Source organism: Trichosurus vulpecula, chromosome 4 (assembly GCF_011100635.1).
Source record: "Trichosurus vulpecula isolate mTriVul1 chromosome 4, mTriVul1.pri, whole genome shotgun sequence".
Lineage (NCBI taxonomy): Eukaryota > Metazoa > Chordata > Mammalia > Diprotodontia > Phalangeridae > Trichosurus > Trichosurus vulpecula.
The window spans coordinates 387,084,673-387,099,228 of NC_050576.1; the positions used below are offsets into that span (position 1 = coordinate 387,084,673).

General features: G+C 39.4%; 1 protein-coding gene across 2 annotated transcripts in view; it reads left to right on the plus strand.

Annotated features, from left to right (window-relative positions):
• COL4A2 (collagen type IV alpha 2 chain) overlaps positions 1-14,556 on the plus strand; it is a 291,784-nt gene that overhangs the window by 258,662 nt on the left and 18,566 nt on the right. For both annotated transcript variants that reach the window (XM_036755105.1, XM_036755106.1), the window contains exons 37-42: positions 1,661-1,768; positions 2,806-2,913; positions 4,281-4,352; positions 6,331-6,456; positions 12,423-12,539; positions 13,192-13,353. In XM_036755105.1, the coding sequence (XP_036611000.1) occupies positions 1,661-1,768; positions 2,806-2,913; positions 4,281-4,352; positions 6,331-6,456; positions 12,423-12,539; positions 13,192-13,353 (693 nt within the window). The remainder of the gene's footprint in view (positions 1-1,660; positions 1,769-2,805; positions 2,914-4,280; positions 4,353-6,330; positions 6,457-12,422; positions 12,540-13,191; positions 13,354-14,556) is intronic.

Sequence of the window (14,556 nt, forward strand, 5' to 3'; positions counted from 1 at the left end):
AGTGAAGGATTGAACATGGAGAGTGAGGGACTGTCCTTAGCAACAACTTGGGCCGGTCATAACGCTTGCAAGGAGGAAAATAAAACAAACTTCAATAATGGATTAAAAGATGAAAAATATTGTTTATAGCAGATTCTAAATACTGTAAAAATCAATAGGAAACAAGCAAACTTTCCCAACAGATTTTTCCAAAATGTTGACAGTCATAGTGTTTTTCTGAATACTGAAGGGGTCTCTCTTGAGCTTAAGGAAATTCTTTAAAAAGTGCTTTTTAAGGCATGCGAAGAAAACAAGGATAGTGTGATAAGATCTTACCAAGGTACAAATGAACCAGAATACTCAACAATTTGGTTATTTTCACAGATGTGGGGAGGGAGAGGAAAGACAAACTATAAAAATAAGTTAAAAGTAGGAGTGTGTAGTTAGAAATTGATATCTGTTTTTTCTACCTATAACTTTAGTAGAGGAGGGGAGAGCTTAGAAGAGTGCTCTGAACCTGGAGGGATTCCATTTGTGTGTTGTTGAGTCGTTTCAGACAGGTCTGACTCTTCATGACCGCCTTTGGGCTTTTCTTGGCAAAGATACAGGAGTGATTTGCCATTCCTTCTCCAGCTCATTTTATAGATAAGGAACTTGAAGCAAACAGGATTAAGTGATTTGCCCAGAGTCACATTGCTAGTAAGTGTCTGAGGCCAGATTTGAACTGAGGAAGACGGCTACCTAACATCAGGCCCTGTACTCTGTCCACTTCGCCATCTAGCTATGTTGTGTAGGTACTTCAAGTGAGGAAACTCCCTTCACTGACCAAGACTAAGAGTCAACAAGCATTTGTTGAACTAAGTGCTGGGGATCAAAAAAGAAAAACAAAATAGTGTTTGCCCTCAAAGCTCTCACATCCTAATGGAGGAGACAGCCTGCAAATACCTGTATACATGCAAAGTATCCACAATGTAAATGCAAGGTAATCTCATAAGGAAGGCACAATGGCTGTGGGGAAGAGGGATGATAGAAGGGGAGACAGGGAACTGGTAAAGACCTCCTGCAGAAGGTGAGATTTGAACTGAGTCTTGAAAGAAGCCGGGTGATCAAGGAGGTAGAAGTAAGGAGGAAAAGCATTTCAGCTAAGGAGGACTGGCCTTTCATTTTTAACTTTTAGTCTTAGAGAATGGCCAGACACTGAGAGATTAAGTAACTTACCCAGGTTCTCTCGATTCATATTTGTCAGAGGCAGAATTTGAACCCAGGATTTCTTGGCCCTGTATCCACTGCAACATACTGCTTCTCTCTAACAAATACAACCTTTATATATTTTTGTATAGGAACAATGTGAGATTTTTTTTTTACTTGACTATGGATATTGATCACAAGGTCTTTGTTTTTCTTTTTTTCCTTTAAATTACTGGGTGAAGTGGGAGGGAAAGAAAGTAAATACTTGTTAATTAAAAAATAAAATGAAAAAGGTGTTTTTTAAGTCTTCAAAAGATATAGAAAGCAGTTGTTGTAGTTTTAAACTAGCCATGCACCAAAACATTCAAAAAGCTGTGTCAGAAAATAAAAACACAGAAACAAGCCTGCCTGTCTGTCATCCAGTTCCCCTCTCCCACTGACCCCAGGTCACAAGGAATGCAAAGATTTATTTAAAGAGAATCTCTTGTTGCAGGTGAAAAGGGATTTACGGGAGAAAAAGGCACGCCAGGAGACCGTGGTTTCATAGGATTGATGGGCATAAAAGGATCTCAAGGCCTTCTTGGACTGAAAGGACAGACAGGTAACTCACCTGTTGCTTAGGGGGATATATTCACCTGTCTCTGAACAAGTGGTCGTTGCATATTTATACTGACTATGTTGCCATAACAACATATGATACCTCGGGCCTACAAAATATGCTGATTTGTGCCACATGAGTGTTTTCAGTACTTTCAAAGGTACTAGCAAAAAAGTAAGTAATCGATTCCCTTTTCCCTTACTGCTGCTAATGTTGTCAACAGGGGGATTAAAGGAAACGTGAATCTTAAAAAAAGAACAAAGTGACAAGGAAGAGCTCAAAAAATATTTAAGGCTTCTTTGTGGCCAAGCAACCATCTAAACTAATAATGTGATTTTAAATGGATTGCTTTTGCAGAAATTAATTTATGCTGTTACCTAAGGCAAATAATAAGATGAATTCGATTATTGTCCTTTTCCTTATTCATACCTAAGAACCTTTGAACAAAAGAGGATATTATAGACAGAATCCTTTGGGAGCTCTGTGGTGTCCACATCAAGACATTTTCTTGTATATTGAGCAGGAAAAAGGTACGAGGTGTTTTTTCCTCCAGATGGTAGAAAAAATAAGCTAATCTTGCTAAAATCAGAGTTTTTGTTTGAGACATTTGGGTTTTCCAGATTTAAACTAGGGCTAATAATTCTCCACTCACCTCCCCCCCATTTTCAATTGCTGTCCAAAAAGACTCCCTCTATTCATTTTGTCCATAACATTGCCACTTTCAGCAAAAAGACAGAAAATAAATGTCAGCTTCTGAGAATGTTCTAATACAAGGGTTCTTGACCTAGGGGAGATTTCAGAAGCTTAAAATGAGAAAGAAAATTTGCATATTTATTTTCACTAACCTTTAATTTAAATTTAGCATTTCCTTCAAATTATCTAAAACCATTATTCTGAGAAAGATTTCATAGGCTTAACTAGACTGTCAAAAGTATCCACGGCCCAAAAAATATTTAAGACCCTCTGGTCTAATGTAAGGGTAATTATTCTATCACTTTTCCCTCTGTGTACTTGGAATTCATGATGTATTTGTCCCACAGGTTTCCCAGGACTGACAGGACTGCCAGGATCCCAAGGAGACCCAGGTCGTGCTGGACCTCCTGGTGAAAAGGGAGATTCTGGATGGCCAGGGGTTCCCGGCTTCTCAGGTAACACACACAGACACACAGACACACAGACACACAGACACAGACACACACACACACACGCACGCACGCACGCACGCACGTACGCACACACCCCTCACATTATTTAAAACCATTGTCAGAGGAGAATGTCCACAAGATGAACAAGGGGAACCAATTATTACTATTAGCTGGGGGGGGCGGGGGTTCCCATTCCACCCCCTTCTTAATTTAAAAAAAGCTTAAGTGGTATCTTTTGCTTTTATATCACCTTCCTTTCTGAATATATCCACTCCCTCCATCCCCTTCCCCCACCTCCCAGCAAGCCATCCCTTGCAACAAATAATAAAAAAAGGAGGAGAGGAAAGGGTAGGGGGTCATGGGGGGACATCACGGGTAGGGGAAAGGGGTTCATTGTAGCTAACCAACATATCAGCTGAATAAGGCAGTATAATGCAATCTTCTATATCCATAGTCACCCACCTCTACAAAATAGACAGGTAGGTTCATTCTAGCCTCTTGTTAGGAGGTACTCTATTGGACTTCTGATGAGCGAAATGTAGACCTAAAAAACACAAAAAAACAAACAGCAGACATCATGTGAGCTTTTTCCAGTTTTCAGGGCCAATAAAAATGACTCCAACAGTAATTTGCAATGCAGAATTTTCTTCCCAAATAAAAACAAAAAGAAATATTAGTTGCTGAAATAACCAATTGTTGAAGATCAGAAGAATAGCTGATATGAGCTAAATATCCCTGCTTGTTCATCCCTACTGATTTCCTTTCTGTGGAAAGGGCACATGACAAGTCAGAAACTAAAAGCTTCATAGTGAAATGAATTTAATAAACATTAAGCATCTACTATAGATAAGACACTGCACTGGGTACTACAGATACCAAGACAAGTGTTTCCCATCAGCTACTTCTTCTGGAAGGCCAAGCCACTCTCTATCTTGGCACATCATTCATGATACCGTAGTCTAGGCCCATAGATATGATACAGTCTCTTGTTCACATTCTCGACCACCACAATCACTGAAAGAATTGTATTTTTCCATTTCCCTAGTTTGGAAATATCGAGTCCAAGAAATCCAAAAGGATAGGACATCCTATTAGACTATTTGTTTTTTCATAGCATAACTTTAGTGAGTCAAGTACATTTTCATTTTTTTAATAAAGGAGTTATGATAGAGGTTTAGGAAAAACAGTAATTTTGTACACCAAGATAAATGGCATGGCTGCTGCGAATTTTCAAGAAAGGTTAATACATTGTATGAATGTGTGTTGTTTTATGTGAGCTATTTCAGATCAAATACTCCTAAGTGATTTCAACTTATTGGAAATGTAATTTCTATTTCTGGAAATGGGATAATTTGAGTGAATTCCAACAGGTTTCCCTGGCATCAAAGGACTCAGTGGACTGGATGGCTTGCCAGGCACTAAAGGCTTACCCGGATCTCCAGGTACTCTCCTGCTGCATTTGGCCATCTCATTGTACATATACACAGCAGTAGACTTAGTCTGTGAATTCTGTTGAAAATTTTACAATAACTCTGTTTGGGATTATAATTTGTTTTCAGATATAGGTGTTTGGCTGGGTTGAAATATGTAGAGCCGGTTGTTGTGATTGCTGAGTGGGTTAATGTTTGTGGGCGCAAGCTGTGATGCCTTTCCTTAGCTTGCAGAAACCAGGGCCTCTAGAAATCTTACAACTAGCCCTTCTATATGGAGATTATTTTAAATAAGGCTATCAGCCTCAGGGTTCTAAAGACATTCAGTGACTTGGGTAGCAAAGACCAGGCCTTCTCTGTGTTCCTTTCATGAAGAGTCTTTGGAAAAAAAGAAAAAATAATTTTTTTAAAAAAAAATAGTATCTATGTTCGTTTTTATGTTTTTGTACAGTGCGGTTGTACAAAAAAAATTGGCTTCTTCCAAAGTTGATTACTTTTTTTTTAAAGTAGCATGTAGTAAACAGTTGGTGTCTAATCTATCCCCAAACATGTTTTGGCATTCTGAAACAACAATTGTGACATTAAAGGGTCTTTAAGAGCCAGAACTCAAAGGACACAACTGCTTTTCATAGCACTTTTTTGCTACATTTTAAATAGTATCAGTGCATATTTATTACTGAAAATGATGCAAGGCCCCATTGTTTCCAAAGGCAGATATAATAGAATAAAATTTGCATCATGTTAGTTCCTTCTGGGACACCACAATGCCTTCCCTTGTGTTGGATTTATTCCTAGAAAGGGAGTCATTTCTTATACCGTGGAATGCTGCCATCCACCATCACTCTCCCTGAGAAATTATTCTTGCTAAAATTTCTGCCTGATACAGACTGAGAAGACTCTTGGAAAAAACCTTCCTCTTTTGGAAATTTAATTTGTTTTATGATTGCCATCTTTTACCTTTTTGTTTGTTGGCTAATGTTACTGAAACAGAAATATGTGGCACTGAGTACAAGAGCTTATTTCTAAATAGCATTTCAGCTACAGGTGACAAAGGCAGGAACAACTGATATTAGACAAGCATAGGATGACTCAAGTTTGTACCGATAACGTTTCAAATAATATTCTATTTTTCTGTATTTATCTGTTATTAACAATAATATAATAAATGTAAATAACTAATATAGAATATTTGTCATACAAATATATAATTTATATAAATTTATTTCTATATTTAAATCATAGATAACTTATTTATAAATTATATGAATACATAATTTATATATGAACTTTACAAGTATATAATTTATACGAATTTATTTACATATTTAAATTTATACATAATTTCTATCTAAATTATATAAATAAATAATTTATTAATTATCTGTACTGATAAGGTTTTGAATAATGTTTTACTTTCTCTTTATTTTTAATAATAACTGTCATTGATGCAGCAAAGTGCTTTACATATGTAAAACTGCATCCGATCTTCACCCCAATCCTTTGAAATAAACACAAGTATTACTGTTCCCACTTTAGAGATAAGGAAATTGAGTCTCAAAGAAGCTAGTGACCTAACTGTGATCACTTAAATACCAAGTGAAAGCTGGTGGGATTCAGTCCCAAGTTTCTTCTGACTCCATTTCCTGAATTCCTTCTACGATGTCATGCTACTTCTATTTATGCAGGAAAGCTGGCAACCGAGTATGGTGGAAAGAACATGAATTCTAGGTTTAGGGTGAGACCTACCTTCTGGGCCTGACTGCCCCTAAGTTACTGTGTGATCTTGGACCATTTCAACCCCTTGGGTTTTAATTTCTTCAAATGCAAAACCAAGAGGCTGAAGTGATTCAAAATTTACTAACCTTAGGCTTCATTATATTCCTCTGCTTTTAGCTGCATTGCATAGCCTTGGTTTTACTTGATTTAAGAAAATTAATATTTTATGCCTGTGATGCATTAACATCTGGTTTCTGTTTTAACTCTACAACAGGTGCAGACGGCTACGGGAATCCCGGCTTCCCTGGTCCTTTTGGTGACAAAGGAGAAAGAGGAGAGCCTAACACAATTCCAGGTCCCCTGGGAGCACCAGGGCAGAAGGGAGAGAGGGGAACCCTAGGTGAGACACTGAATTTGCCAAAAGATGTGCTGTCCCTGATGATAACTTGAATTTAAGAAAAGAAGCCCATGTGCCCTTCTGTGTAAACAGAGGACTGGATGAATATAAGGCAAAGGAGAACTCTGGGAAAGTGCTAATTACTCAGTTACAGGACACCCCAAACAATGGTCCTATTCCATTTTCTGAGCTAAGCCTGATTTAGGGTGAGTTTTGTATATGGATAGAAGATTTATCAGGAAAACTTAATAGGAATCCTGGCAATTGAGTGAGAAAGGTTCACACATGCACCAATGCCCATCTATAAACTCTTCTTGACCACTAACTGGATCCTTTGTGGGAGCTAGGTATGTTTACTCAAGGACAAGAGAGGGCAAGAGGCTAGGTTACTGTCTTCAGGCATTTGAAGGGGTGTAATACAACAGAAAGATTGGAATTATTATGCAGGGATCCAGAGGGTAGAACTGGAACCAATGTTCAGAAGCTCTAAGAAGGCAGAGTCTGTCTCTTTTGAATAATTAGAGCAGTCGCCGGATGAAATGGGCTACTTCAGGATTTAAGGCTTTCCCATCACTGGGTATTTTTAAGATGACTCCTTCAGCTCCAAGATTCTATGACTTTAGATATTCCCCAGTATTCTGCCAGTGGATAGAGTGATGATTCTAGAGTTAGGAAGACTCACCTTCCTGAGTTCAAATCTGGCCTCAGATGCTTACTAACTGTGTGACCTTGGGCAAGTCACTTCACCCTGTTTGCCTTAGTTTCCTCATCTGTAAAATGAGCTGGAGAAGGAAATGGTAAATCACTGCGATTTCCTGACCAAGGAAACCCCAAATGAGGTCACAGAGAGTCAGACATGATTGAAAATGACCAAACGGCAACAACAAAAGTCTTCCACCAAACATTTTCTTCCTGAATTTTCAAATGTCTAATACATGTCTATATAAGAAGAGGTATTATAGCCCCTATACTTGTAATCATTAACCTATCAAGCATTTACGTATTTATGTATGTGTATACATGTATTTATACACACGCACACACACACACACACACACACACACACACATTTGTTGTTACCTGCTATTTCATGAAAGTAGGAAATAAGTGGAGCCAGTGACTTGGTTTCTTAAAATATCAAGCAAATCAGGCTCTCTGTGGTGGATTTCCTCCCTCCCCATCCCCCTCCTCTTAATTCTTCAGATTATAGAACCAAATGGCCCAGTTAACATCAGGAAAGATAATCTCTTTAAATATATTTAAAGTTTACATTAATCTATATGTGACCCTATTTACTATTCAGACGTTTACCAGCTGTGTAACCCTGGGCAAGTCACTTAACCCTGCTTACCTCAGCTGGAGAAGGAAATGACAAACCATTCCCCATATCTTTGCCAAGAAAACCTCAAATGGGGTCACAAAGAGTTGGACATAACTGAAAAACGGTTAAACAGCAACAACAAATGCTTATGGAACGTTGTGAATCTGATTTCCCCTCATTCCATTGGGTCTTTTATACTGATATACTTCATTTATGGCGTTTCATCATTAATTGTAACATCGTCCAGTACTTTTGCTTAAATTTAAGCTTCAGTCGATAGCTAAGCTTCGGACTTTGCCACATTGGCTTCTTGTTGGATTAGCCCTAAATTCACAGCATCACAGATCTAACGATGAAAGGGACTTCTGAGGCCACTTAGTCTAACCCCAACCTCCACTTTCCAGATGAGGAAATTGAGGCCTAAGAAGGTGCCCAAGGTCACACAAGTAGTAATTCTCAGATGTGGGATTTAAACCCAGATTCTCTCTGACTTCACATCATCATGCTACATTCCCATTCAACATTCAGCTTCTTCCTACTGAAAATATGTCAGATATTTCATCAATGCCTGGCCCCCTTTTGACTGTTGAGTGGGATTTTCAATGTAGTCTACTATCCATTGTCCAGCTTTTCTTATTTCCACAGTTATGGAGATCCAGTAGGAGGATTCTTGAGAAAATGACCTTGTTTTCCTGTTAATTCTAATCACATGACTCATGATTGCTAAATACTCTCATTAACAGAGCTCTAATAACTAGTTAATTCTGCTTTTTGTTAAAAAAAAAAAAAGTCAGCCAGGAAGGCAAGCAACTAGCATTTATCAAGCACCAACCAGTCTAGATTTGTCGTGAGATCCTTACTCAATAGTATGCCACCATTTTCTGAAGCTTAGCAATCTCCTGTAGTTATTTTATAACCTCCTTGAGGGCAGAGTCTGTCTTTTTTCTTGTATTTGTGTCCCCATCCCTTATCACAGTGCCTGACCCCTGATAAGGGCTTAATAAATGCTTGTTGACTGACTGACTTAGATGTCATTTTTCATCCAGCCATAGCTAATGGTATTTAATACATTTAGGTTCAATAAATCCAACCACCCACTGTTCATAATTAATCATATTGAAGAGGTATAGATATTTGTAATCTTGCTCTGATTATATATTTCCTCCTTCTTGCTCTAAATATGCATGGACAGAAACATTTCCCTGGTACTTCATTTCAAAAGTCTTCCAATTCTGAATGTCTCTGTTAATTCTGCTGTGATAGATGTTAGCATGTCATAAAGACAAAAGGGAAAAATATAGCAAGCGGCTTTTCAAGGTTCAGAATTCACAGTTTCAATTATAGATTCTAGTGTGCTGTGCCAATGTCTTCTCGCCTCATCCCCACACAATAGGAAGATTATCGTTCGGTCGTTTTTCAGTCTTGTCTGACTGTTCCTGACCCCATTTGGGGTTTTCTTGGCAAAGATGCTGGAGTGGTTTGCCGTTTCCTTCTCCTGCTCATTTTACAGATGGGGAAAGTGAGGCAAACTGGGTTAAGTGACTTCCCCAGGGTCTAGTAGGTGTCTGAGGCCAGATTTGAACTCAGGAAGATGAATCTTCCTGACTCCAGCCCTGGCACTCTATCCACTGCACCCTCTAGCTGCCCCTATAGGAAGATACTTTTCAATAATAATAACAGTAATAATATAATAGCTAGCACTTATATAATGCTTTAAGGTTTGTAAAGTGCTTTAAATATGATTCCCTTCCCATTTTACAGATGAAGAAACAAAGACACAGAGAAGTTTAGTGACTTTCTCAGTATCACATAGCAAGTGTCTAAGGCAGGATTTTTGGGGGGCGGCAGGGCAATTGGGGTTAAGTGACTTGCCCAAGGTCACACAGCTAGTACATGTGTCAAGTGTCTGAGGCTGCATTTGAACTCAGGTCCTCCTGACTCCAGGGCCGGTGCTCTACACACTGTGCCATTTAGCTGACCCTAATCCAAGGCACATGTTTCTGACTTAAAACTCCATGCTGTTTCCACCTTACCACCCAGCTGCCTGATCATATAGCTAGCATTTTCATAGTGTTTTAAGGTTTGCAGAGTGCCGTATAAATATCATTCCATTTGATCCCCACGAAAGCCCTGGGAAATAGGGGCTATTATCTCCATCTATAGTTGAAGAAACCAAGGCAAATGGAGATTAAGTTGACTTGCCCAGGATCACAAAGCCAGTGATGGCCTGAGTCCAGATTCAAATTCAGGTCTTCTTAACTCCAGGCCTATGCACTGTACCACTCATGTGACATTTTTGATGTGGTGAGTTGGGCGGCAGTATTTTAGGTTATCCCCTACCCTTAATCATGGAACCTAAAAGAAAGGGGATGAAGAGCAGGGAAGAATGTTGCCATAAATGAGAGAGAAGCTCGGCTGAGGGGAGAAGAGTCATCTTAAGAGAGTTTATAGATTTCCTTCTTAAAGGGGATCTCTACAATATACCACTCACTTACCCAGTGAATGGCAAGTAACTCATGTCAACTCTATATCCCCTTGATCCAGGACAGTAAAGAACAAGGATAAATCAAATTTACTGATTATCTCAAGGTACCATTTTTTTACTCCTTTGTTTCAACTTTCTCCTCCACCAAAACTTTACCCAGAACTGTCATCAAGTGCCCAAACAAACTAATTTGAGTTTTATTTCCTTTCCTTAGTGGGCTTTGTAGACTCGAGGTACTATTGAGCTGTGAAAAACCAAGGCCTGATTTCCTCAGGCCAGGGGTCTGAATAATTACGGTCCTTGAATTGGACAAAGTTGGCAGTAACCAGTATAAGAAAGTAGGGGTGGGAGGAAGTTACGTTCATGAATAGAGGAAGCACCCATAACGATGAGATCACATCCAAGGTTGGGGGAAAGTCTGGGGGAGAACATGGATTGTATGTGCATTTCATTTGCAGAAATAAGGACATGGACTGATTTCTCTATAGGATAAAAGGTGTTGGGAGGGTTCTGAAATGAAGCCATAGTATATACCCTGCTTCATCCTGGCCCACTACAATATCATCATTCATCAGCCAGTCCCCGATGATTCTAACCACTTGGCACATTGTAAAATGATGATATTATCAATTGAATTCAACCAACATTTGTTAAGCACTTACACTATGTACGGCATTGTGTTAGGTGCTAGAATTTCAGAAACAAAAAACGAGAATCACTGTCCTCAAGGGAGCTTACAGTCTAATGGAGGAATAGTTAACTAATTAGGTAGTTAATTAATCCAATTGGAGCAACATTATAATAATTATTATTAATCATAATGACACATGACAGGATACTATGTAAGTATGACATCAGGTATAATGAAATAAGATCAAAGAAGAGTTCTTGACAAAGAAGATTTCAGTGAAGGTGATGCCCATCAGTTGAGGAATGGCTAAACAAGTTGTGGTAAGTGATCGTGATGGAATACTACTGTGCTGTGAGGAAGGATGAGCAGGCTGATTTTAGAAAAACATGAGAAGACTTGGATGAAATGACGAAGAGTGAAAAGAGCAGAACCAAGAGAGCACTGTATACAGTAACAACAATATTGTTCAAGGAACAACTGTGAAGTTCTTCTGAGTATTGTCATTACTCAAATCAACTACAAAGGACCCAGGAAAGAAGATGCTCTCTACCTCGAGACAGAACTGATGAATAGAAGTGTACATAGAATGATTTTACATAAATATATATATATATACATATACATATATATATTTCTGTGTCATATGGTGGCCTTCTCTAGCACAGAGTGGGGAGGAAGGGAGTGAGATCACTTAGAACTTAAAATGTAACAAAGAAATCAATTTAGTTTAATTTTTTAAAAAAGAAAATTTCAGATAGAGAACATATTTTTTACTGAATGGGGAATCAAGGAAGTTTTTAATGAGTTGGCAGGGCCTCATCTTAAAGGAAAAGAAGGATTTCAACATGGAGAAAGAGAGCTCCAGGCACGAAGGGGCATCTATATGAATGCAAAGAAATAGGAGAATGTTAAATAAAATCAGGGATTATTTGGCTGGAAAATGTAGCACGTAAATGGGAGTGGGAAGGATTATGTTTCTTGTTCAGTTGTATCTGACCGTGACCCCATTTGGGGTTTTCTTGGCAAAGATGCTGAAGCAATTTGCCATTTCCTTCTCCAGCTCATTTTACAAATGAGGAAACAGAGGCAAACAGGGCTAAGTGGTTTGCCTACAGCTAGTGTGTCTGAGATCTGGATTTGAACTCAGGAAGATGAATCTTCCTGATTCCACGCCCAGTGCTGTATCTACTGCACCACCCAGCTGCCCAAAGTGGGGGGGATAAACTAGAGCCATATGAGGAAATGGCCTTCAATGAGGAGTTTGTATTTTATCCTATAAGCAATAGGGAGCCACTGAAGTTTTTTGAAGAGGGGAGTGACATTGTCAGGCCAATATATCAGTAAGATTATTTTTGGTGGCATAGCATGATAGCCTCATTAAGACAGCCTTAACTAAGGCAATAACAGTGTTAGTGGAGAGAAGGAAGATATGAGAGATGTTATGGAGATAGAACTGACAGAACTTAGCACAAGTAATCTGGGTTTTTTTCCTATTGTGTTAGAAATAAATACTATTTTTTTTTTATCCTCAGGGGGACAAGGTCCTTCTGGTAGCCCAGGAATTCAAGGATTTCCAGGATTCACTGCACCTTCCAATATCTCTGGGTTACCAGGTGACAAAGGAGCACCAGGTCTATTTGGACTACAGGGTAAGCTATATATTTTGTATTTGTGCATTGAGATCCTTAGGCAGTTGTTAGCTAATCTGTCTGATACAAGTATAAAACTTTCACACGTCTTTCATTTTCACACTGTCTTCTGACCATTGTCAAAAAAAATGTGGCTCAAAAAAACAAAAAACATATCATTTCCTTTCTTCCTAACCACACTTGCCTTTGAGGACCTGAAGAAGGACCTCGCACCAACCCAATATGCATTTAGAGGACAAAAGTCACTCCCTAATCATGTTTTTACAGCATATTGACCTGCCACCTATTGTGATGGCAGTATCCCCTGACCTCTTTTGTTATAGTCAACTCTGGATTCTTTGCACCAGGAGCAGATACGTCCCAATATCATGAACTTTGGAATAGACTGTAGAACATTCTTCCAGAAAATCTGCTTTCCTGATTATGAGTTATCTAAACTTATGTTAAAAATTAGTCTGCATTTCCTGAGCACGCATCAGCTTAGCAAGATGTGGAACATGTTAGATAGCAAAAGGAAGTCAACTTGGTATTAAAGATTTATCATCGACAAGGTTGTCTTTTGTACTCTCATAACTGTGAGTACTTTTGGGTCTTCCAGATCAACAGAGAATTTCATGTCTATTCCCTCTTGTTTATCTGCTGATGTCTACAGGTTATCGAGGCCCCCCAGGAGCACCTGGACCGTCATCTCCCCCTGGAATTAAAGGAGATGTAGGAAGTCCAGGATTTACGGGAGAAAGGGGACCCAAAGGATTGGCAGGAGATCCTGGACCCCAGGGCAGACCTGGAGTGTATGGACTCCCAGGAGAAAAAGGTAATTTTCCACAAAACTGATGAATGTCTTTTCTAGGTGACAAACAAGATTTGATCATGAATGGCGGGGCTGGGGGTGGGGAGGAAAGAGAGGGGAGAGCAGATCTAAAAGGAGGATTAAACTGGAGTAATTATTTAACATCATGAGTATTAAGACATTTAATTCAACTCAGCAAATAATTATTATTCATTGATTAAGGTCTGGGAACTTTTCCGGACATTGGGGATGGCAGATAGGGACTAGACCTGCAATTTTATTGGCATAGAGAACTGCTGGTGAGAAACTTCCTCTCCCAATATGGGTGAGCCTCTTCTCTGCGACCTATAGACTTTTTTTTTTAAATGAAGCCTTAGATAGAAATATTATTGTTGTTCAGTCATTTCATTCATATCCAACTCTATGTGATGCCCTTTAGAGTTTTATTGGCAAAGATACTGGAGTGGTTTGTCATTTCCTTCTGCAGCTCATTTTACAGGTGAGGAAACTAAGGCAAACGGGGCTAAGTGACTTGCCCAGGGTCACACAGCTATTAAGTGTCTGAGGCCAGATCTGGACTCAGGAAGATGAGTCTTCCTGACTCTAGGCCCAGCGCTTTATCCATTGTGCCACCTAGCTGCCCTGCAACCTGTAGACTTGAAGAACTTACAGAGCATTGAGAGGTTAAATGACCTTGCCCAGGATTACACAGCCGGTCAGTGTCAGAGGCAGGTCTTGTGCCCAGGTCTTCCTGGCTCTGGGGCCACCCTGCCTCCCCAAACACTATACAGTGACAAAAAGGAAACAGCCCTTGCCCTCAAGGAGCTTACCTTTTCTCTGGGGAACAGTTCATGTATACTTATTTGTGTGCATAGATAAGCAAATGCCAGGTAAATGGAAGAGGGACAAAACCCAGACAGCTAAGGGAATTAGGAAAGGATCCCCACAGGAAGGAATGCCTGAGGTGAGCCTTGAAGGAAGATAAGAGCTCTCACAGGCTGAGGTGAGGTGAGAATACAATCCAGACATGGAAGAAGAGATTGTCTATAATGGCACAGGAGCAGGAGATTTAAGGCACAGTTTGGCTGGAGTGGAAGGTACATGTAGGGGAGTAACATCGAATAGATCTCAAAAGGTGGGCGGAAGCCAGAGTGTGCAGAGCTCTAAAGGACAAGTTGAGGGCCTTGTTTTTTATCTTAGAGGCAACAGAAAGCCACAGAATCCTTG